Source organism: Cupressus sempervirens, chromosome 11, assembly GCF_028749045.1.
Source record: "Cupressus sempervirens isolate cs-2001-9-10 chromosome 11, ASM2874904v1, whole genome shotgun sequence".
Classification (NCBI taxonomy): Eukaryota; Viridiplantae; Streptophyta; class Pinopsida; order Cupressales; family Cupressaceae; genus Cupressus; species Cupressus sempervirens.
The window spans coordinates 771139447-771161732 of record NC_143128.1 but is presented as its reverse complement, the minus strand read 5'-3'; the positions used below and the strand labels follow the sequence as shown (position 1 = coordinate 771161732).

The 22286-nt window shown below is 34.2% G+C and overlaps 2 protein-coding genes across 5 annotated transcripts in view; both read left to right on the top strand.

Moving 5' to 3' along the window:
• Nucleotides 1-22286, top strand: part of LOC149531884 (GDP-mannose transporter GONST1-like) — a 117383-nt gene that overhangs the window by 53111 nt on the left and 41986 nt on the right. For all 4 annotated transcript variants that reach the window (XM_089809057.1, XM_089809059.1, XM_089809056.1 and 1 more), the window contains one exon: nt 3279-3433. In XM_089809057.1, the coding sequence (XP_089665183.1) occupies nt 3279-3433 (155 nt within the window). The remainder of the gene's footprint in view (nt 1-3278; nt 3434-22286) is intronic.
• LOC149531886 (uncharacterized) lies at nt 20719-21960 on the top strand. Its single transcript, XM_089811161.1, has 2 exons — nt 20719-21487; nt 21633-21960. The coding sequence occupies exons 1-2, from the start codon at nt 20748-20750 to the stop codon at nt 21958-21960; spliced, it is 1068 nt and encodes a 355-aa protein (XP_089667287.1). The 5' UTR covers nt 20719-20747.

Genomic DNA, 22286 nt, shown 5'->3' with positions numbered 1-22286 from the left:
TTTTCCCGTTCTTGTAACTTGTTGTGATTTCTCTATTCTATTGTGTGTATTTGTGTCAATAAGGGGAGTACCCTTCATCAAATTACCTTCTTGGAACTTTCCTCATGTTTGCTTTGTCCTTTTTGCTGAAAGGACTTGCCCTTGCCCTTCTTGTTGTCTTTGGCTTGAAATGCTTGTTCCATAGTAGTTGTTGGTTTTCTCCCAAATTATTGTTTCCACTTGTCTTGCTGGAGGAGCTTGATACACAAATCATCAAACTTTAGATTAACATTGGTGGATGCAATGTTGAGAGTTTGATTGAAGTGCTCATAGGATTGTGGTATGCTTCAACATGATGACAACCATATCCTTGTCTTCCATTATGCAACCAATGGCTGTTGGTTGATCACGAATCTCTTTTATCACCAAAGACATTTTTGTCCATCATGTTTGGAAATAGAATATTCTTCACAAAGAATCCTTTGGCCTTGTTTGATGTTTCATGGAGATCCTTCAAATGTGTCTAGCTATGCCCAACTGTCTTGCCAATTGGCAATTGTGGAAGCATGCCATTCGTGATTGATATCCTGAGGAGCATAGCCATGTCTTGACTGTGCTCATCAAACTTGTCCTTATTGTTGTTTGTCCTCAAGGGGTAAGCATTATTACCAACAATGATGATATCTAGGTAGTGGTACTCAAAAATCACGAGCATCTCTGTTTTCATGTGTTGTAATTTTGTCTGTTGAAGCATTGATTGCTTTCCAACATTAATTTGATCAATGATGCCATCCCTACCATTTTCTAATGCATGAAGAATGAGGTTAAAAAAGAACATTGATGCTGATTGTAGAAAATCTGATTTTTCGGGGGTAAAATCAGTTAAAAGCATGCAGCACAGATCCCAAGTAACTGAAGACAAAATATACCTCTGATTTTACTTTTAACAATCAGTATAATATAGAAGCCTCCATGATTCTGAATTTTTTTAAAAAGAATTTAGGTTGAAATATTATATAAAGCCTACGCATATAAAATTCCTAGGTTGGGCATAGAAACCTCAATTATGGAAGAAAATTGAGCGAAAGCCCTCAGCCAAGAATGACATGTTTAATTTTTTTTCCAAAAAATTGTGAATTTTTTTGCAGCAAAACCCAAAATTCTATTTGACTTTTGTAAAACAAAAATTTTCTGATAAAGAAATTTTTTAATAGGCAAAAAAAAATGTAGAGTTGTTGCATGAGCATAGAAAGAGGAATAGGTGTACTGTGTGGGCTTTGCAAAAGAACAGTGAGTGGACTTTGCACAAAAAACGATGTCATGAGCCTTTGTGTGTTTGTAGAGGTGACATAGAAGAATGCATATGAAGAAAGGAGAGACACGACTCTGAGGTCATGGGACTTTAAAAAATGACAAAAGAAATTCCTCTAAGAAAAATGGCACCTCTTTTGTCAAAACAACAAAACGTGATCCTTTGAAGTGAAGAAAAACACAATGATGTGATTGTCAGAGATTTTCGATTGCAGAGAACTGTCAATTCTTCAAAAAATTGTCCACGAAATTCTCAGTGCAGCTGCAAATCGACGAAGCAAATAAAATGCCCTTTGATTTTTAGGGAGAAAAGAAAACAAATTTTATTTCAAATTCGAATAAAAAACTTTCATTTTGAAGAATTTGTTAGGATTACCTATGAATTTAATGAGAAAATATTTGCAATAAAACTTAATAATGCTCTGATACCATGAAATGGTAATTCAATGTATTAACAATGGGGATTGTAAAATCTCGATATAAAGAAATTACATACATGATGTATCTTAAACTAACAATCTTAATTGGGAATAGAAATAGAAAGAATCTGAACTAAACTATAGATACATTAAATGACCATTAAATAATTAACTATGTCAAACTTATCTAATATGTTTGAATATATTTTTTCAGTTATTTTAGGAGGGTCAAACTCTATACTAGATGCATTCTTTAAGCCAGTTTGTAAGAGATTTAGAGAAGGGGGAATCAATTGGTAGTTTAGACACAAGGAAGTTGATTTTAGAATAATTAAAAGAGGTTTTTTTGGAAGCAGAGTAGATGTGTTTTGCACTGGAATGGTTCTAGGGTGAGTGTGGAATCTTGAACTAGTGAAGTGGGGTAATTGATTATTCAATGGGATGGCTTGATGAACCAGTTGTCCATCATTTTAGTGTAGCTTGTTATCCATAATGGTAAAGGAGTTTGTTGAGCTGGGTGACTGCAAGGGGTGTGATGTTTTTGGAAAAGCTATATTGGATATGTATTGAATTAAGGATACATGCAAAAGTTCACCATTGTATAGGGCACAACTTGAGGTTGCTTAAATCTAGAGGATGCTAGAAAGAGGCTTGTAACTTTTGAGTCTCATGAGGAAGAGGTGAAGTGGCTTAGTGTATAGGGTTCCATGATGAGTGAACACACTTATTTTGAGAGTGGGGTAAATCAGTATAAGATAAATACTTAGCTATTTAAAGCTCAACAACAAAAAGAAATCTTACATCTACCAAGAGACACAAGATATATGTGGAGACCCTTTTTGGAGAAATTACTGGGATCTATTGTTCAAATCCAGCCAACAGTAATTTTTTCTTTATAAATCTCTGTTATCACTAATCCATCGGAAATACTGATCTCCATCAATAAGCAAGAGGTCTCCCTACTTTGTAATAGGAAGTTGCAAATTTTTAGATGAGATCTAGTTTTGATTTGTTTAAATCAAGGTTGAGTCATTTTGGAAGGATATGAATTGGAATTGTCAGAAAATGTTGATGTATTTAGAGTTATCTATTTGAGGAATATTGACAAAGCTCTTGGATGAAACACATTAAAGAATTATCCTTTGCCATGTAATTTTTTATTTTTTTCTTGAATTGGTAAATTGGTAAATGTGATGTGTTTGGGTATCAAATTCCTTGTTGACATAGATATACTAAAATGATATTATTTGAGGTTGCCAAGTGAAATGCTTATCACAAATAATGAAATAGTTAGCTTGTCATCGAGCAATGTTTGGAATGGCTTCCATTTATTGGCTGTCAGAATGTGGATTGATCATAGAGAAATACCTTAATATTGTACTTTTTGTCATATCTTTAACTCCTCTGAACTTGAGAACGAGAAATGTGTAATTTTCTTCATTTTCTTTTTGCTTGGAGTTTCAACTATTACTGATTTATGTCTGATATATCTTATTCTTTTTTCTCTTCACAAAAACTGAGCTCAAATAAATCTAATATTGAATCCATTTATGATCCTTTGTCATTCAGCTTACGTTACGGAGGCTCATGGATGTAGCAAAACAAGTCACAAAATCTGGAAACTTGAATGAATTTTCCATGGTTCTTCTCAACAATTCCCTATCATTGCCCTTGGGACTTTTACTTATACTTATTTTCAATGAGTGGCAGTACCTTTATGAAGCGTGAGTCCTCAACCTGGTTCTCTTTTTACGGAACTATTTAACAAAACAGTTGTAACTTTCGTATTTACAATTAGTCTTTTATATCTATTTACTAGTTGAGTCTGTTATCTCTCATCCATTTTCAGATTTACATTAATTGTTTGTTCTTTTTGCGTATATTTTCTAATTCTGTATGACATTAAATTGTTTCTGCAAGTAATGCCACACTGGCTTTAGGTAAGACTTTCACTTTTTATTTTGTCACATGTTATATTTTTTATTTTATTATATATTAAGAGTTCACTTTATTCTACTGGACATTAAAAATTATCATTATGCAGCTGCATAACATATTTGATATTTGGCTTCATATTTTCCCTTAATGTTGTACTATTTTTCTTTCTCCATAAGTTCTATAATGCACCTTCAAATTTGGGTTATTTTTTGGTTAAGAGCGGCAGTCCAAACGGGTTTGTATTCTTCCAAATGTTGTGACGTGTACTTTCAACTTTGTATTGGTGCAGCCCACCCAATAAGTAGAGGAGCAAGTTAAATGGGATTTGGACCTGGGTCATTATCATGGAAATTGAACTTACATTTTCACATCATGGCACACATACAAAATTGTTTTTCATGTTCCTCATCAACCATCCCCTCTCCACCAGATTAGGCATTACCTTGAAGATTGGTTCCCTATTTGGAGCGATGTCTATGCAGCCGATAAAATCTGCCTGATTAGAAAAATATTTCGCATTTATTAATTATATTAATAATCACAAAACAACCGTCCTGCAATTTTTATTTTAATTAATATGCAGGAAATATTTGTCTAATCAGGTGGATTCTATCGGCCGCATAGTCAGTTCGCCTATTTGGAATATCCTCAACTTCTCCCTGATTGGGGCAATGTAGGGATACTGTTGTCCTTGATTTTCGAAAGCACTTGTGAAATTCAAGGATAACCTATCAAAATTTAGTGTTTGAAGGCCCTAAATATGCTTTTCAAAGCATTAATCCTTGTCCTTGGTGTTCGTTGATAAATCCAAGTCATCGACCTCTATTTTTGTTAAGTGTCCAAAAACTGGCCTTTTCTTTGATTTCGAGTTTCAGAGGTTGCATTGCAAGTCTTTCCCGAATGTCAGATATCTGGCCTGTAATTGCAAGTAGCTGACGTTACAAGTAAAAAACACGTCTTTCCTACTTGCACTTGCAATCATCTTCTCTATACCTGATTTTACTTTGTTTCTTTTAATGTTTTTATTATGTTTTAAAGTTGAGTTGGTTGCTTAATGTGAAATTGGGCTTTAAGGTTATTGCAAGTAAGTGCTATAGCATAACTTGCAAGTCGTCTTGGGAAGCCGGAAATGCAAGTTACACTATTTTCATTAGCTGATAGGCTTTTTAATTGTGGGCACAACCCACTAGTTTTGTCTCACGCTGCCAGCATAAATGTATTTTTCTGACCGTCGACTCCTGCTGTGGGCAAAAAAGAAATTGTCCAACCTCTTTGCAAAATGCATTCGCATAGGCCATCAAAAGGAAAATAGACAGTGCCGCAGAAAAGTTGCAGAAGGTATGAACGTGGGCATGCCCGACAAGAAAGTTCTCAAAAGATAAGACGAGTGAGAAGAGGAGATGTGGTAGCTATCTATGCACTGGTGGCATACTAGTGGTACAACGATGATGACACTCCTCTACAAACCATGGCTATTGCCGATTCCCCTATACATAGGCACTGCTGTTTGTCCACTGACCTTTTGTAGCATCCTCGCAGACTGTCACAAAATGGGAGTTTTAAGAACTGAGCAATGAAGATTCAACAAAACATGGCAATATTAGTGGAAATATCATGGCATAGGAGGACATACTCAAAAACAGACTTGTTGAAAAGGCCTTAGAGACTTATGATCGAGTGCAACTGGCAGGCACCTTTGGTTGCATCCGTTAAAGCATATTGAAGGTGGATTTCTGCCAAATATTATTGTTGGAAATGCTCTGGTAGATATGTACGAAAATGTGGAAGCACAAACAAGGCACACAAACTATTTGACAAAAGCCTTCTGAAAAGTCTGGAAGCATTAACAAGGCACACAAATTGTTTGACAAAAAGCCTTGAAGAGATGTTGTCTCATGGAATGTAATGTTTACAGGATTTAAGGAGATTTGCTTTATCCATCCTTCACTGTTCAATAGGTGGCCTGAGGAAGCAACTATCTGCTGTTTGCAGTTGAGAGCTTTACTCACTCCTCAATCGGAAGGAGCCTTATTAATAGTAGGGGGTTGTGGGTTGGGGTCTGCCTTCGTAGGCTAACAATTTGATGGATTAGATTAGGTTGGGTTCTTGGGATTGGTGCGAAGGGTTTTACCACGAATGTGGCACACAAAATTGTCTGAGAAAATGAATCAAAGAAATGTCATCACAAGTAGTGAAATTAAATTGTCACCTAATGCCTCAAAGAGGTATCAACATAGGGTTCTTGCAAAATGCATATCACAGAGTACACATAATGCATTTGACAGAATGATTAAGGCTTGTGAAATGCGGAAATATAGACAGAAAACCCTAATTGTTCAGTAGAATCTCTAAGTGTTATGTGCAATGGCAGATACAAACATAGATTGTGTATTGAATGTTTGACAAAGCACTTCAATTTCTGCATATGTATGTGTGTGTGTGTGTAATGTGAAGCACAAAAAACATTCGAATTGTTTGATAGAATGCTTACATACTAACTGTGAAATTTGATAAGAGATACCTCATCTAAATTGTTTAACAGATTCTTCAATGTAGAAAATGTGATCTCAACAGATAATATGCATGCAAAGTGTGGATGTGCAGACAAAGCATATGTACTCTTCATTCAAAGGATTGTTGCCTCATGATTGTGTGGTGAGAAAAAAAAGTGTCTAATGAAGAGATACTAGAAAAATTCAAGAGTATGCAAATGTTGAATGCATGCAAACTATGAAATCACAAGCAGGGCACATGAATATTTGACAACGAGTTGAAGAAATAAGGTACTAAAAGGAAATGATAGACTTAAGGAAAGTGTAGCTAATAGAGGTATATGATAATGGATTTGCAAAATTCTAAGAGAGTTCAATTTGTTTATATAAAGCATAACTGAAGATTTGAATTTCTGATGATCACAGAGAATTGATAGAAATTGGTTCTATCAACAAAAAAATAGAGATGACTACCAAATGTATAACAATGTTACACATGGCACAATACAGAAACATCATTCTAGGAGGTCAAGTTATGCAGTGAATAGAGATGTTATATCAATGTTGCAATAAAATACACGTGCTTTCATATGAAAAACATCGCACAAGGCAAGGGAGAAAGAACATAAAGTAAATCGTTTTAGTTGTCTTGTGATTAGTTTTTCTTAATGATTATATCATAATATAATTTATAATATTAAAACAGTTTAAAATATTGTAATTCTTAAAAATTATAATATTTGTTTACAGATGGGAAAAAAATCTATTTTATAAGGATATTTAAATGGAAAAATATGCAAATACAACTAATTTTACTGATAGTCTTAACCTTCAAAGTAGAATAATTTGATCTTATAGTAAATGTAACTTCTTTCAAACTAACAATATTTTTTATTTATTTTTGCTCAATAAATGGTCTTGGCCTTGATTATTTTATTATTTTCAAATTATTGTTTTACACTCCATTCAAGTGAGGGCACTGGGGGAAAAAGAATGGGGAAAGAAAACCCCTAATGTAGCTCAGGGACTATTCAGCCCTGTTTTCAGTAATACATTAAGCTTTGCACTGGACTAGCAAATACAAATAAAAATGTCTAGTTTATACAAATCATTTATAAGCTTATTACATTATCACTAATTTAGTAATTTAAACATATGTTAGTGATTTAAACATTATCACTAACAGCAAGACTTTCGATACACACCCAGCCACCCACGTACCCACACCCACACAGAAGTTTTATGATAATTTTTTTTTTGATTTGTTTTAAAATTTAAATATCTGAAAAAGAAAAAAGAAATTGTCTTCATTTGACTTAAGATTTAGACTTAATAAATTATAAAACTTATGATCCAATGCCCTTTTGCAATCAAATGCTAATCCTAATTTCTTTTCTATTCCTGTTCATTTTGAATCAACTTCTAATTCTTTTCTTCTCTTTTTGCCTATTCTAATTCAAACCAAAATTGCAATGAAAACCCGTCTTTTTGGTGGGATCCCCCGCAACTCAGTAATGGAACGAAGGAGTAGGAGGAGAGAGATATGGAGATCATGTTTTTGTAGGGTTTGATTCAAACTCGTTCGTCAAGGCTTTGGGCATGAGGAGATGAGTAGTGGTCGACTCTTAAGAGAACAACTGAGACAGTGGGTGCATTGCGTACGTAAATGAGCCTCATAGTATAACACCCCGCTAGGGAACCCAAAAGAAATTAATCTAATATGTCACTAAATTTGCCAAACATTTTTTTTGAAAGATTAAATCAACAAGAGATAACATAGTGGAAGCAATAACCATATACATACAAACAATCCAAAAACAGATTACATCTCTTAAGGGTTCCATGGCTTTGAATCACATATATAAGTTCTATTAAGACTAAATCTGATACATAACAAAATCCTCATCATAGAATAACCATAAGTACGAATCAGATGAAATGATATACAATTACATAAGATGCCACATGGCATAACCCAAATGCAAAATCATCCTCTATACAAGTCACAGGGTATGAAAAGCTAAAAGAATATACATCATGAATAAATACATCTCATAAGATCTCCACTAATCAAGTACAGTACAACAGAATATGACCATTGAACATAAACACAAGATCAAAAGAATAGAACATCTGCACAAGTACATCCAACAGTCCGATCTCAATGGTATAAGAAACACCACCACCTGACCTTGTGGAACCTAAATGGACCACTCCCATCGTGCTGAGGAGATAATCTTAAGTCCCATACAGATAACAATCCAAAAAGTCATAACCATAATCTAGGTCAAGGAAATCCTGATAGCAATCTAACTCAAAGTTACCGAGACACAAGTAACATCTAATCCCAAAGGCAACAAAGACACGTAGGATATCTACTATTTAAGTGGGCAAGTGTCATCACATGAGCCAACTCTAAGGTTACTCTGGCAGCCTCTCTAGACTCTGGCCCCCTAGTGACTCTATGTGGCATCAATATCCTTTCTTACAAATAGGGCATACTAACAAAGCAAGGTCTCAACCAATCATCCTCTCAACTCCCATCTTAGCTTGTACCAGCACTCAAGGCATGGGCGAGGTAATCCACTAACTCTTGTTAATTCATTTTAAACCCATTTAATGAAATGTTATCACTTATTAATACAACCTACAATGGGTTACCCAGGCAGCCTCTTTAGGGCTCCGACCTTCATTGTAAGCCACTTCCCAACATGCATAAAGATAACCTACTCTAAGCTCATAGTAGAAAGTCTCACCAAGTCACAATGACTACATCAATCGTATACAAACAATTGGAAATAACAATATAAACACTGATCAAAACTTCATAGATCAAATCACCTAACCATGACATCAGATGCAACATAATAAAAACAATAACTCCCAGGCCTCTGGTAAACATCCAAAATTGGTCAACGTAATAAGTCAAACTCAACCCCACCATAAAATAAACCATACATCACATCATGCATTTAACAAGTGTAGTTTCATAGTTCATTTGGTTTGAAATCATAAAAGTTCGATTTATTAATGGGTTCAAGTTTTCGTTTTTTAAAGTGTCACATTTGATATAGTTTTCGAGCTCACAATTATTTCAAAATTCCTTAGTATAAAACCATTTCATATAAAATGAACCATCTAAACCAAATATGAGTTTTATTAAAAACAATCAATTCCCTCAATTAAAATAAATTAATTAACAATTTCTAATTTAAAAAAAATACAGCTCTAATTTACAAATTACAAAACAAAATCTTTAATTTATAATAATTAAATTATTAAATTAATAATAATTATTAAATTATTAATAAAATAATATTTATTAATTTATTAATAATCATAATTACGAAATATAATAACATAATAATAATTATTACTAATAATAATAATAATTTTATTTAATAATAAAAAACTATAATAAGAATAATTTAAAAAAACAAACATGATTTTTTTTGGGGCTCGAAGGCTGACTGCTGCGTAGTCTTGGTGCCCACTGCAGCCTCGGATGTCGTGGCAGCTACGGCAACCAAGCTGTGTGGAGCTGCAAGGGGAACAAGGGAGGTCATGGCCTTCGTTTCCCTTTTTTAATTTAAATTTATTTTATTAAACAAACAAAGCCCCCTCCTCAAAATATATATATATGCAGTCAATATTTTTTAGACGCAATTACCACAATAATTTTTCAATTTCTGTGGTAAATAAATAAATAAATAAATATATATATATATTTATATTTTAATATATTTACAATATAGATCTAACAGGGCAATAGAATTGAAACAGTCAAAATTAATAAATTAAGTTTGGTTTTCTTTTTCAAACCCTATCTCGATCTTTATTTTGTAAAACAATACAATTTTCCAATAAAAGTTTTCAATTGATTTTTTTCATAGATAATGAGTAACAAAGTTTCTCAAACAAGGGTTTCAACCATAATCGATCTATGAAACAAGATCTACAACCAAACATGAAGCAGACAGAGAGAAAATTCAAAGCAATCTACTGTAATAATTTCTACAGAGTTCCTACCTCGATCTAATTAACCAGACGAACGCTCGGAAACCCTTTTCGGAAATTTGCTCCTCCAAACTTGTGTGTGGAGAAATGAGCTCTAATTTCTCAATAAAGAGATTTCTCCTTTAAGATTTCGGTATTACAAACACGAAAAGTCTTTATTATTATTATTTTAATTTCATGTGCAAACGTTTTGCGTTTTAATTAAAATAAACTTCATTTAATTTATTCTCTCTTGCTTTTATTAAATAACAAGAGCTCTGGAAGAGCTAGAGTCCCTACCTTTTGCACAAAAGAGAAGATTGATTTTTATCCCTTTAGTTATAGCGCAATGATTCAAAGCTAGAAGAATCTGAACCACGACCAATGCTGTGGGCTGTTGATTTTTGAACTTGCAACTTCTATTTGGATTCTAGAAGTTTGAACTTGCAACTTCTATTTGGATTCTAGAAACTTCTAGCTTCCTCTGAGAGGAAAGATCTCTACCATATGTCTACTAAGGCAATTGGCAGAACGTAAGAGTCTATCCACTAGAGCCTAGCCTATCAAGAAACATTAAAAATATTTACAAAATGAACGCCTACCAAAAGTTCAGTAGAATTCAAATTGAAAATGTTGAAGCAATGCAAGCTATAACATAATTATTTTATGTCTATTGACAATATAAAACAAACAAGATTAATTATCTTCAAACAAAGTAAAACATATAGATTAGAAATAGTATTTAATTCGTTAAGGAGATATCATGCCTAGGTATAGAGATGATAATACATAATAATGGTACATGTTTGTAGAGATCTGACAGGACATATTACGGAATCCAATTAATATATTCAATTTAGTTATTGTTATTGTTGCTTTGTGTGACATTATTGTATTTATTATTGCTATTTCAACTGTTGCTGAAGCCATAAAACTTTTTTTAGCATTAGCTCCCGTCAATAAATCTATACAATACCTTAATTTAGGCTCACTTAAAAACATATTATAACACTTGCATGCAGCATGAGTAGCTTAATCATCGCCATGTATTCATTCCTCTCACTCTGCGGCGAATTAATCATGGCCAAGCAAAGTCTGACTCAGTCACCGACAAATATTCATGTTCTGAACTTGACACGCTGTCCTCATACGCACCGCACACTTGATATGTAGTAAGGCTGCAACTTTCCTCTTGTTTGCAGGATCTTCTAGCTGGATGAGATAGATGTCTATGAGAACAGAGGGGCCAAATTAATATGCCACCGTGCCCCTGTCTGATGGATCGATATGTCTTGGAGCAATTTTGGGCTTTGTATTATTATTTTTTTCATCTGTATTTTGACCGAAAATATGGTCTGTGCAGGCAATGGCATTATCCATAGTGCTATACTAGTTTCAGATTGCACAATGCAACAATAGAGGAAAATGTACAAATTAATTTTAAAGCTTATTTCGGGATGGATCTCAGTCAAGTCAGTCCAACACAAAGATGAACAGTTATCGGAAAGAAGCGGTTCTTTGCTGCAGCAAACATACAAATTGTAAAGCTCCTTTCAAACATGAACAATTACTGAAAATAAACGATTCTCTGCTACAAAAAATATTATGTGTTAAGAAAATTAATTTTGAAGCTCTTTTCAAAAAATTTTTTTTACTGAGGATATGCCTCTAATTGCGTTGTCTGTCTTAAACAAATTAATTTTTTGAAGCTGTTTTCAAAGATGGAAGTCTGTCAAGTCAATCTCTATTGCATCCATATTTTTGACAGGAATCTTCCCATTCTGCACCATCTAGACGCACAATTTTTCTTAGAAGCCTGGACAAGCATGAGGTGTTTCTGTGAGAGGAAGGATAATTTTTTAGCACTGATATCATTTTATTTTATTGCAAACTGCTTCTGGGGGTTTGTAAGCAGGGTACTGGAGATTAGCAGGGCAATTTTTTTTTTCCCTTCAGTTATTGGATGTTATTAACAGGGTGAGGCTTGCAGATCCAAAAATTCTAACCACAGGGTCTGAGTTTTCATTATCAGAATTGAAAAAATTCTCCAATCAATGCCGTCCTCAATAGAAAACTATTTTTCAACAAAATCATTCAGAACCAGTCTCAGAAATTAAGACCACCCAACAGACGTTCCTTTGATAATCAATGAGGATGTGATCTCAATGGTAGGATTACAGTTGATCCCTTGTGTATTAGGGCAAAGACGCCAAGGCCCCGCTGGGCAAAGAATCACTGCAAGCACGAACAACATAATCATTCATTTTTCTCACGTCTTTTTCAATCGTTAAAACTTACTATTCTGGCATTAATGGCATCTCCCCAACGAACTGCCTACTTGCTGCTCACAGTATTCTTACCATTAGCTTCGAACAATATGAACAACATTCTAGAGATTTTCAAAAAGTTTCTAGAATTTAATTTTTAGAAATTTCTGAATCAATTAATCAAATTTACCCTTGGGAAAAATGGGGTCAACCAATCAAAATTAAAGAATTAAAGTTTAAAAATTATTTTAAAAATAAACTATTTTTCAAACTTTAGAATAGGATGAACTTGCTTATAAAAATTAATTACTGGACCACAACTTAAAACATTAGTACCCTGCCATATAGATAAGGCAGGGACTAACAAGACATTTTTTGAGAGTATATTTATTAATTTAACTAATAATAATATTTAGAGTTCATTATCAAAATGAAACTCCTAAATAAGTTATTATTAAATTGAATAATATAATTACGCCAAATTTGGCACTTTCATTAAATCTTTTAAATTAAATTCTTTTATTTAATTAATTTCTCAATTAATTAAATATAATTAAAAATTATTTTTCTTTATAATTTTTTTTGTTGAATTAAATCATTTAATAATCTTTCTATTTGATTTAATTATTACTGAAAATCACAGCAGACCCACAAATCTGAAAAAGAAAACATAAGTGAAATACAATACAAATTAAAACTCAAGGGTCAAAATCTCGAATTCACGTCACTTGATGAATTTATAAGGTAAATAACTCAGATACTTGTCCTATTTTTTAGGACAATTAGCTTGGGGTTAGGATTTGCACTTGGGAATTATCTCCCCTCTTTACCATTGAGATACTGCGATAGGGCACGCTCATTCTGGCAATTTAGGTTAGGTCGATGCGTAGTACCTATAATTTGCATAAAAGTCGAGCATGTACATATACATATAAATCTAAACTAAATAGGCAATGTCGGGAGTGGTGCATCGTGTAGATCTCGACTAGTAGGTGACAATGAGTCCCTCCCTCAACCACATCATAAACGTCAAACATAAAGTAAAACATACATGTACACCATACACATGCAAGTATGAAGTAAGTAACCATAGAAAACTGCATATAAATCATCAATCTAACTATCATCATGAAATAACTAAAATCACTATATCAACATACGAAGCATCGTCATCGAAAGAATAAGCATAAACACATGAAATAACCGAGTATCAAGTAGCACATCAAATATATAAACTAAGTATGAAGTAACACCCAATCAAATAAGGTAACCGAGTACCACTAAATCATAAAACATAACCATAAAGCTGGCCTAAAAGAATTTGGCAATATAACATGAAAAGTAAATTAGGGGTAGGCACTACACATAGAGCACAACTAGGAGGAAGAGGTGCACCTTGTTTTTTCAATACAATAGCACTAGAATAATGAGAGGGACATCATCATTTTCATTAATAATTCAATGTTCACAAGTCAACTGTATCTTGATACACCTGTAGCATGTCTATAAATGACATCCCTATCCCTGATTACACCTTCGTTTATAGAAGAATAATTTGTTAAAATGTAAGACATTTTATGGTGGAATCTAGTTACAAGATATTATGTTTGGCTTTGAAAATTTAAAATCTTATAATCAATACTATGGAAATAAATGGAAATGTATTCCATTATACATCAAATGTGACATGTGGCAACAAGTACATTGGCAGCTTGTTGACAAAGTGCTCTTAGATACCAAGATATGCAAGGGTTTATTTAACAACATAGATTTCATATTCTCCAACATATGACTGATTGTGGAAATAGACCTAATTGCATGAATCACAATGTCTACCTTCCAAATCGAATATGAATGAAATCAGAACGACTTGGGTAAGCCAAGATAACTTTACCAATAAAATTGACACAGGAAATCCTCCTTTCAGCGTACAATTGCAATTCAGTTTGGAACTTGCTTCCTCTTAGATGGCCTAGGTTTCTCATAAATAAGTAAATATGTTCATTAATTGTTTATGTTCATAGGAATTCATAACAAGCTTTGGATTGAAATCGTTATCAATCATCATCACAACCCTTTAATACAACATATAGAAAACTGAATCCTATTATAGATGAACAAAAAGTCATTTTTCGTGTTTAGAATAAGTTGTTCTTTACGGAATCCTATACCCGTGTGTGTGTGCATTCAGCTTCCATGCATTCTTTAAAAAAATGCCCAAACTTGAATTTTGGATTTTAGGAATCATTTTGCAAGTTAACATTACCAAAATGAAAATGCAAGTGTTCCGACTGTAAATATAAATATTGTTTTTCACTTGCAGTATGTCCCAAAAACCCGGTTTGAGTGTCAAATGCACTATAAATCACTTGTAGTCAAGTCTTAAGGACCTGATAACAAGTGATAGTTTGCACATTACCCTTGCATGCATGAATTTGCAATTGCATTTTTCTCCATTACAAGTGAATGCTTATGTTCTTCCTACTTGGAGTGTGTATTACAATAACCAAAATTAAGCTTTGGCCCCACTTTTGCATTCTTTTGTCCTGTCCTCGCTAGCCTCGTTTAAACACACAATCTACTAACCAACAAAATGTGGGCTTCATTTTACAACATTTTCATCTTAAATAAGGTGTCGTGGGTTCTCCAATGGTGGCATAATGAAATGTAGATTTTTAGAGTTAAGATATTGACATTGGAAGCATCGAGAGGCGTTTGTGCATAAAAGAAATACAATGATAACCAAGAGGGATCCATGAAAGAACAAAGGTTGTGAGGTCATGAGATAATAGTAGTGATTCATTTTTCAACTTTTCATTACCAAAATGAAAATGTGGGTGTCCCAACTGTAAATATAAATATTATTTTTCACTTGCAATATGTCTTGAAAACTCGATTTGAGCGTCAAATGCACTATAAATCAGTACTTGGGTCTTAAGAACCCGATAACAAGTACTAGTTTGCACATTACTTAGTGCAGGAGCACCTAGGTAGGCTAGTTTGTACCTAGTGCTTCTTTCTTGTCATTTTTGGCTTGTAGTGATGCTAGCCACATCACTAGTGGTTTAATAAGACCTATTAGGTCCTTAGGTAAGGTTAACTTAGTTGCTAAGTGGGTTTTTGCTCCTAAGTTGCTGTTATGCCTATAAGTTGCTCAATAGGGGTTAGGTTGACCAAAGTGGTAGAAAAGTTGACTAAGGGTCAAAAACCATCTTGGAATGTCTAAATCAACTTAATAGGACTCCTTAACAAGTTTGGTGAACTCGTCTAATTAAGAATTTTAAGTTTAGCAAAAATTGCTCAAAATTGCAAAAATTTTGCAACTTTTTCTTGCAAAGTTGAAAATGAGTGCAAAGAGTGAGTTAGGGGTTTGAGCACGACCAAACAAGGTTGGAAACACATATATAAGTCCATTCTTGATCAGTTTCAAGGTTGGAAGTGTTTTGGTCATATAGTGTACGGATTGGGCATTGAAATGCATAGCAACCACTATGTAAATGGAGTTTTTTGGTGTTGTTTTGGATTGAGAATGTGGATCTTTTTCTTGGAGTAGTTATTTTAATGTTTCTTCTTGTTTTCTAATCCTTCAATCAAGGTTTTTTTGTTTGTCTAAGTTCTGTACATAAAATATCTTGTTTTAGACTAGTTTCTTGTAAAAAAAAATTGCAGTATTTTGGTTTCTTGGAGTTTTCCTCCTATTCCCACCATAGAAATGGCTTGAAAACGTGCGATATGGGAGGTTGCTCACTGTACATTATTGTACCAAAAGCAGAGCTCAAGAAAATGAAGGCAACTATTTTTATGGTGATGCTCTAGGCAAGAAAAGTGTCTTGGCTAGTGGAAATATGGTTGTAACCAACAACATATCACGTGCTGGGTGATTGAAAACGTGAAAGCAAGTATGGGAAGTGGTAGGGAATGTTCTTACAAAACTCTTGGTGCAATTGGAGGTGATGGTGTGCTCTAGAAAGAAAGTTATGCAAGATTTTATAAAACTGGGTTCAAAACCCCCTTCTAGCTTTGGTTTTTAGCGTTTTGTGTTTTGAGTGTTTGGTATGTGGTGGAGGGCTAAAAGTGATGGAATCATCTCTGTTTTTGAAAAGGGTATTCATATCCCTAATTTGTTTTAGGCTTGTTATGTGGTTTTTGTGAGCAGCACACATTTCCAAGTGTTAAAACCCTCTTTTCTTGGTTTGTAGCAGCAGCACTTTACCATATTAGTGCATTTAGTTCCAAGAACTTTCTTTGGTGGATTGTTTCAAGTTGAATCATGACATTTTGAACATGTTTAGATAGTTTAAAGATTAACTATGCCTTTAAAGGAGCTGTGGCATGCTAAATTTCTCGTTTTGGCATTCTTGAAATGCACTTGCAGCAGCACTAATGACAGAGGTTGGAAAAAACCAGTAAGAACTTCATTTGGAACTTGTTCTTGAGTTGCAAAATGCCAAAGGACATATGCACAAGGTGTTGGAATCCTCTCATGCCATGATAAAAGGGTGAGGTGTGAAATGACCTTGCTATGACTGTGATTTTAATGTGCTAACAGCAGCAACTGGTTGAAATTTGTTTGAGATATTGATTTTTATTTATTGTAGAGTTGTTGGTTGATCCAAACTCATACATATCAATGTCATGATGCTGATGGAAGTCTTGAATCTTTCTTGCATTGCCAAAATGTCATGTGGGCTTGGTAAGCTGAATGTGTACTAAAGTCTCATAATAGCACTTGTTCTCATTTTTCTTTGTAAAGTTGATGTACTAGGGTGAAGGAGGTGGATCTTAGTTGGATCCAAAGTGGAAGAAGCAAGAAAAACACAGCAAGGTTTTGAATTTGACCTTTGGAAGTCCTAAGAAGGACTAGTCAGTGTGAGCAAGCCTAGCAGTACATCATTACCCTTGCATACACAAATTTGTAATTGCATTTTTCTCCATTACAAGTGAATGCTTATGTTCTTTCTACTTGGAGTGTGTATTACAAGATCCAAAATTAATCTTTGGCCCTACTTTTGCATTCTTTTGTCCCGTCCTTGCCAACCCCATTTATACACACAAACTACTTAATCAACAAAACAACATGGGCTTTGTTTTACAACATTTTCATCTTAAATAAGGTGTCGTGGGTTCTCCAATGGTGGCATAATGAAATGTAGATTTTGAGTTAAGATATTGACATTGGAAGCATCGAGAGGTGTTTGGGCATAAAAGAAATACAATGATAACCAAGGGGGGTCCATAAAAGAACAAAGGATGTGAGGTCATGAGATAATAGTAGTGATTCATTTTTCAAGATTTCATTACCAAAATGAAATGGTAGGTGTCTCGACTGTAAATATAAATATTATTTTTCACTTGCAATATGTCCCAAAAACTTGATTTGAGTGTCAAATGCACCATAAATCACTTGTACTTGGGTCTTAAGGACCCGATAACAAGTGCTAGTTTGCACATTACCCTTGTATACATGAATTTTTAATTGCATTTTTCTCCATTACAAGTGAATGCTTATGTTCTTTCTACTTGGAGTGTGTATTACAAGATCCAAAATTAAGCTTTGGCCCTATTTCTGCATTCTTTTGTCCCGTCTTTGCCAGCCCGGTTTATACACACAATCTAAGTAATCAACAAAACAACATGGGCTCCGTTTTACAAGATTTTGATCTTAAATGAGGTGTTGTGGGTTCTCCAATGGTGGCATAATGAAATTTAGATTTTTAGAGTTAAGATATTGACATTGGAAGCATCGAGAGGCGTTTGGACATAAAGAAATACAATGATAACCAAGGGGGATCCATGAAAGAACAAAGGATGCTAGGTCATGAGATTATAGCATTGTTTCCCAAATCTATAGTTTAACATGAAGACTCATTGTGAAAGAGATTTTCATGTGATTTGCGGTCGAGGACAGTAGAATGCTTTCAAGATAGTGATAGTCATGACATGAAAAGAGGGGGGCGTCCCAAGATTCAACAATTCTCTGACGTCACTCATGAATATAAGTGACAACGTGAACCAAGCTTGGAGAAATAGTGTCCAAGAATGCACCAGAGAGAGAAGTTGAGAGAATTTTCTTTCTCAAGAACTAATACTTTCCCAAGCATAAGATGAGGTTGAAGTTCATTGGTCAAGGGCAAAAAGACCATCGAGAGTAGTTCTTGTTCTAGTTCAAGATGCCTTCACCAAACATGAGTAGTTAAATCACAAAGTGTCTTGTAATAGCATGAAGATGAGAAAGAGAATTATGTAATGGAAATATGTCTCTAGACATTTAGATTTGATGCACTTCTAATATCATTTTGTTAAATTACGTGTACAATGAAAAGATGTAATTGCATGTGATAATTATTAGTATCACTTGTAGAGTTGCAACTTATAATTACACATAATTGCATTGCAAGTCAGATAGGCTAGGACTTGCCTTGTTTAATAAGTCAACTGCAGTTAGTTAGCTGTGGATTAAGTTTTAGTTGAACTTCTTTCACTTTTTACTCTCATTCCCTCATCTATAAATAAGAGAGTGCACTCATTGTAATTTTTATCTTTTGGCGAGGCAACAAAATTTTGCTAATTTGTGTGTGCACTCTAAGACTTTGAGCTTAGATGTAAATCAAATTGTTTTCGATTGAAGAGGCAAATTGCTTTCAAACTTTGTGCCGATTCAAGGTGTTCCATGACGACTCTTTCTGTAGATTGATTGTGAGTGTGTCTTTTGTGCGAAAGCAATTTAAATTCAATCTTGCAAACTATGAGCTGCTTATTGCATTTAGAGTTATAGTTTCTTTTCAGATTCGGTCATGCAATATTTGAGGTGCTTATCACATTGGAAGCTATTGTAGAATGCTCTAACAAGGTGGTGCTTGCAGACTTTGTGCTGCTTTTGTTATTGCATTTGTGCCTAAAAGGTGAAGTATATGTTGGAGACTTTGAGCTGCACGTATGTTCCACTCTTGTTCCTAAATTCATGTAAGACATCCTTAGAATTTTTTGAGCTTTCACAAGCTTCTTGTTATTAACTTTGTTGAATTGTACTTGAGACGTTGTAAAGATAGAATTGTGTATTCTGAAATAAGAGAATATGAAGAGAGAAGAACACCTATTCTGAAGTGTTAAATTTACGGATCGCTGCAAATGTAATAGCACTGCCATGAATTTGGTATGTGTTTTCCAAATGCAACATCTTCTTTAGATATAGATTGAGAATAGGATAATGAATAGACGAAGGGACATGTCTATTTGTTAATCAGATAATTAATATAATAATATATTTAATCATATATATAATAGATATATATAATATATATTATGATATTAATTTCTTATCTCATATATTTATAACTCAATTATATCTCATATAATTATACATATGTTTATCCGACAAAAGCTATCAAACATTAACACTCCCTCTTAGCTAGGAAGGATGAACAAAAGACAAATATTACACCATTGGTAGTATTACAAAATTTAAGGATATCTCATTAGATACCTCAGAAGTTTTCCACCATATGATATTGCATGCAGCATCACAAGTATTGGTCTCCTAGAATATCAATGATATTCACCAAGTACTCAAATAAGGTGTGATATCACATTTGACATCACGAGTATTGGTCTCCTAGAATCATAAGATATTCACCAATTACTCAAAATAAAGTTTGATATCACATATGATATCAAGAGCATAGTTGGAAAACTCGCCGAGTTTTCTAGCTCGACGAGTTTTTCACCAGTTAACTCGCCGATTCAAAAACTCTGCGGACTGGTAAAAACTCGCAGAATACTCAGCGAGTAATCGCAAAAAAATCGGCTAGTTTTTAAAAAAAACTCACGATTTTCTGGTGAGTTTTTCACCCGCAGCCTGTGATGGATTAAAGCAGCAGTGAATGTGTTTTTTTCTCATTTTTTCTTGTATTTGGATTGTTTAGAGCCTTGAGGAGTGAAGAGAAGAAGGTTTGGAGGCATTCTTGGCTGATTGCAAGTGATTCAAAGCGGATTTGAGTGGATTGTAGAGGATTCTAACCGATTTTAGAAGACAAATTTCTTTCCAGGTATGTTCATCTTATCATAGTTTGAAAACTTTTTATAGTTTTATAACAAATGTTCTTTTGTTTTTGTTGTTGTTAACTTGTTTGTAAATGTTTTCAAATCATTTAAAATCATTTTGAATCATTTTGATTTGAAACCCTAGCTTCTAAGGATATGGTTGAAGTTTGTTGTTTGCTAAGGATATGGTTGAAGTTTGAAGTTTGAAAATTTGAATCATTTGAAACCCTAGCTTCTAAGTTCTAACTTTGTTTATTCATTTTTCTATATATTTATGTGTAGGGCAGTGGTCAACCATTAAAAAAATGACAAACCCGCAAGAAGAGTGGCCACAAACACCATGCCCATCTGGATATATAGGCACTCGGCCTAAAAATGCAAGAGATAAGGCATGGCGGTATGCCTATGAAGCTCCAAATCCAAATGATATTGGGAAGGTGATATGCATTCCCTGTGAGAGAATTATTTCTGGAGGCATAAACCGCCTCAAATACCACCTTGCAAGCATAAAGAAACATGACTCAAATCCTTGTCTCAAGGTAACTGATGAAGAAAAAAGATTCATCCATGCCCTACTTGCAGCTGCTGAAGAGAAAAAATTGAATAGGGAGAGGGCAAAATTAGCTATGAGGGCAGCCATAGCTGAATCAGAAGGAGCTCCTTTTGATATGCAAGAGGAAGAAGAAGCACTTGAGAACATACCAGGATCTCTTCGTGGCCCACGGATCTGCAAACAAAATTTCTCATTTACCGGTACCACTTCTTCTACATCTCCTACTTCTTCATCATCACCATCCGGATCCCCATCAGGGATAGGTGGTTATTTTGTGCCCAGGAACACACCTGGAGCACAGCCATCATTAGAGGGCACTGCATGGTTTAAGGAGGTGCATGAGCAAACTGATATTGCAGCAGTTGATTTTTGGTTTTTCAACAATATCTCAATGAATGCCGATGATAGTCCCTATTGGGTCAATATGGTGAATGCAATGACAATATCAGGCAAAGGGTACAAGCCGCCTAATCGCAAGGATATGAGTGGAAGGTTAGTATTTTACTATTTAGCAATTGTAAATAATTGTGATTCACTTTAGTTCATTGTTATATTTTAAATCTTAATTGTTATAACTTATTTCCTAATTTTTTACTAACAATTACACTTTATTGTTTATTACACCTAAATTTTGTAGGTTGCTTGACAAAGCGGTTGGTAGGGCAACATTGTTGATAGAAGACCAAAAGAAAGAGTGGAAGAAGTATGGCTGCACCATTTTATCTAATGGGTGGACAGATGGAAGAAGTAGAACCATTATTAACTTCTTGATTGCTTGCAAAGATGATGTGGTGTTTTGGAAATCTGTCGATGCCTCCAACAAAGTGAAAAATGCAGCCACATTGGCTTTAATGTTGGAGAATGTTGTCATGGAGGTGGGAATAGAGAATGTGGTGCAAATAATCACAGATAATGCAGCAGCAGGTAGATTTAATTTTTTATATTTGAATCAATATGAATTATGAATGTAATGCTATGGAATCTGGATAATGGTATTATTCAATTTAGATTTGATGTAATTTTTAAATACTAAATATGGAAAGTTTGTTATTGATTATTGATTTTTTGCTAATCTTTTGGGTAGAATCCTCCAAGAGAGGCATCCCACACTTTTTTGGTCACCTTGTGCAGCATGCGTCCTTGACCTTCTTTTGGAGGACATAGGAAAACTTGATTGGGTGAGTCCAATTGTGGAAGATGCTAGGCGAGTCACGAAATATATCTATAATCACCCATGGGTTCTCAGTTTGATGAGAAAAGCCACTAAAGGCAAAGATTTGATGAGACCTGC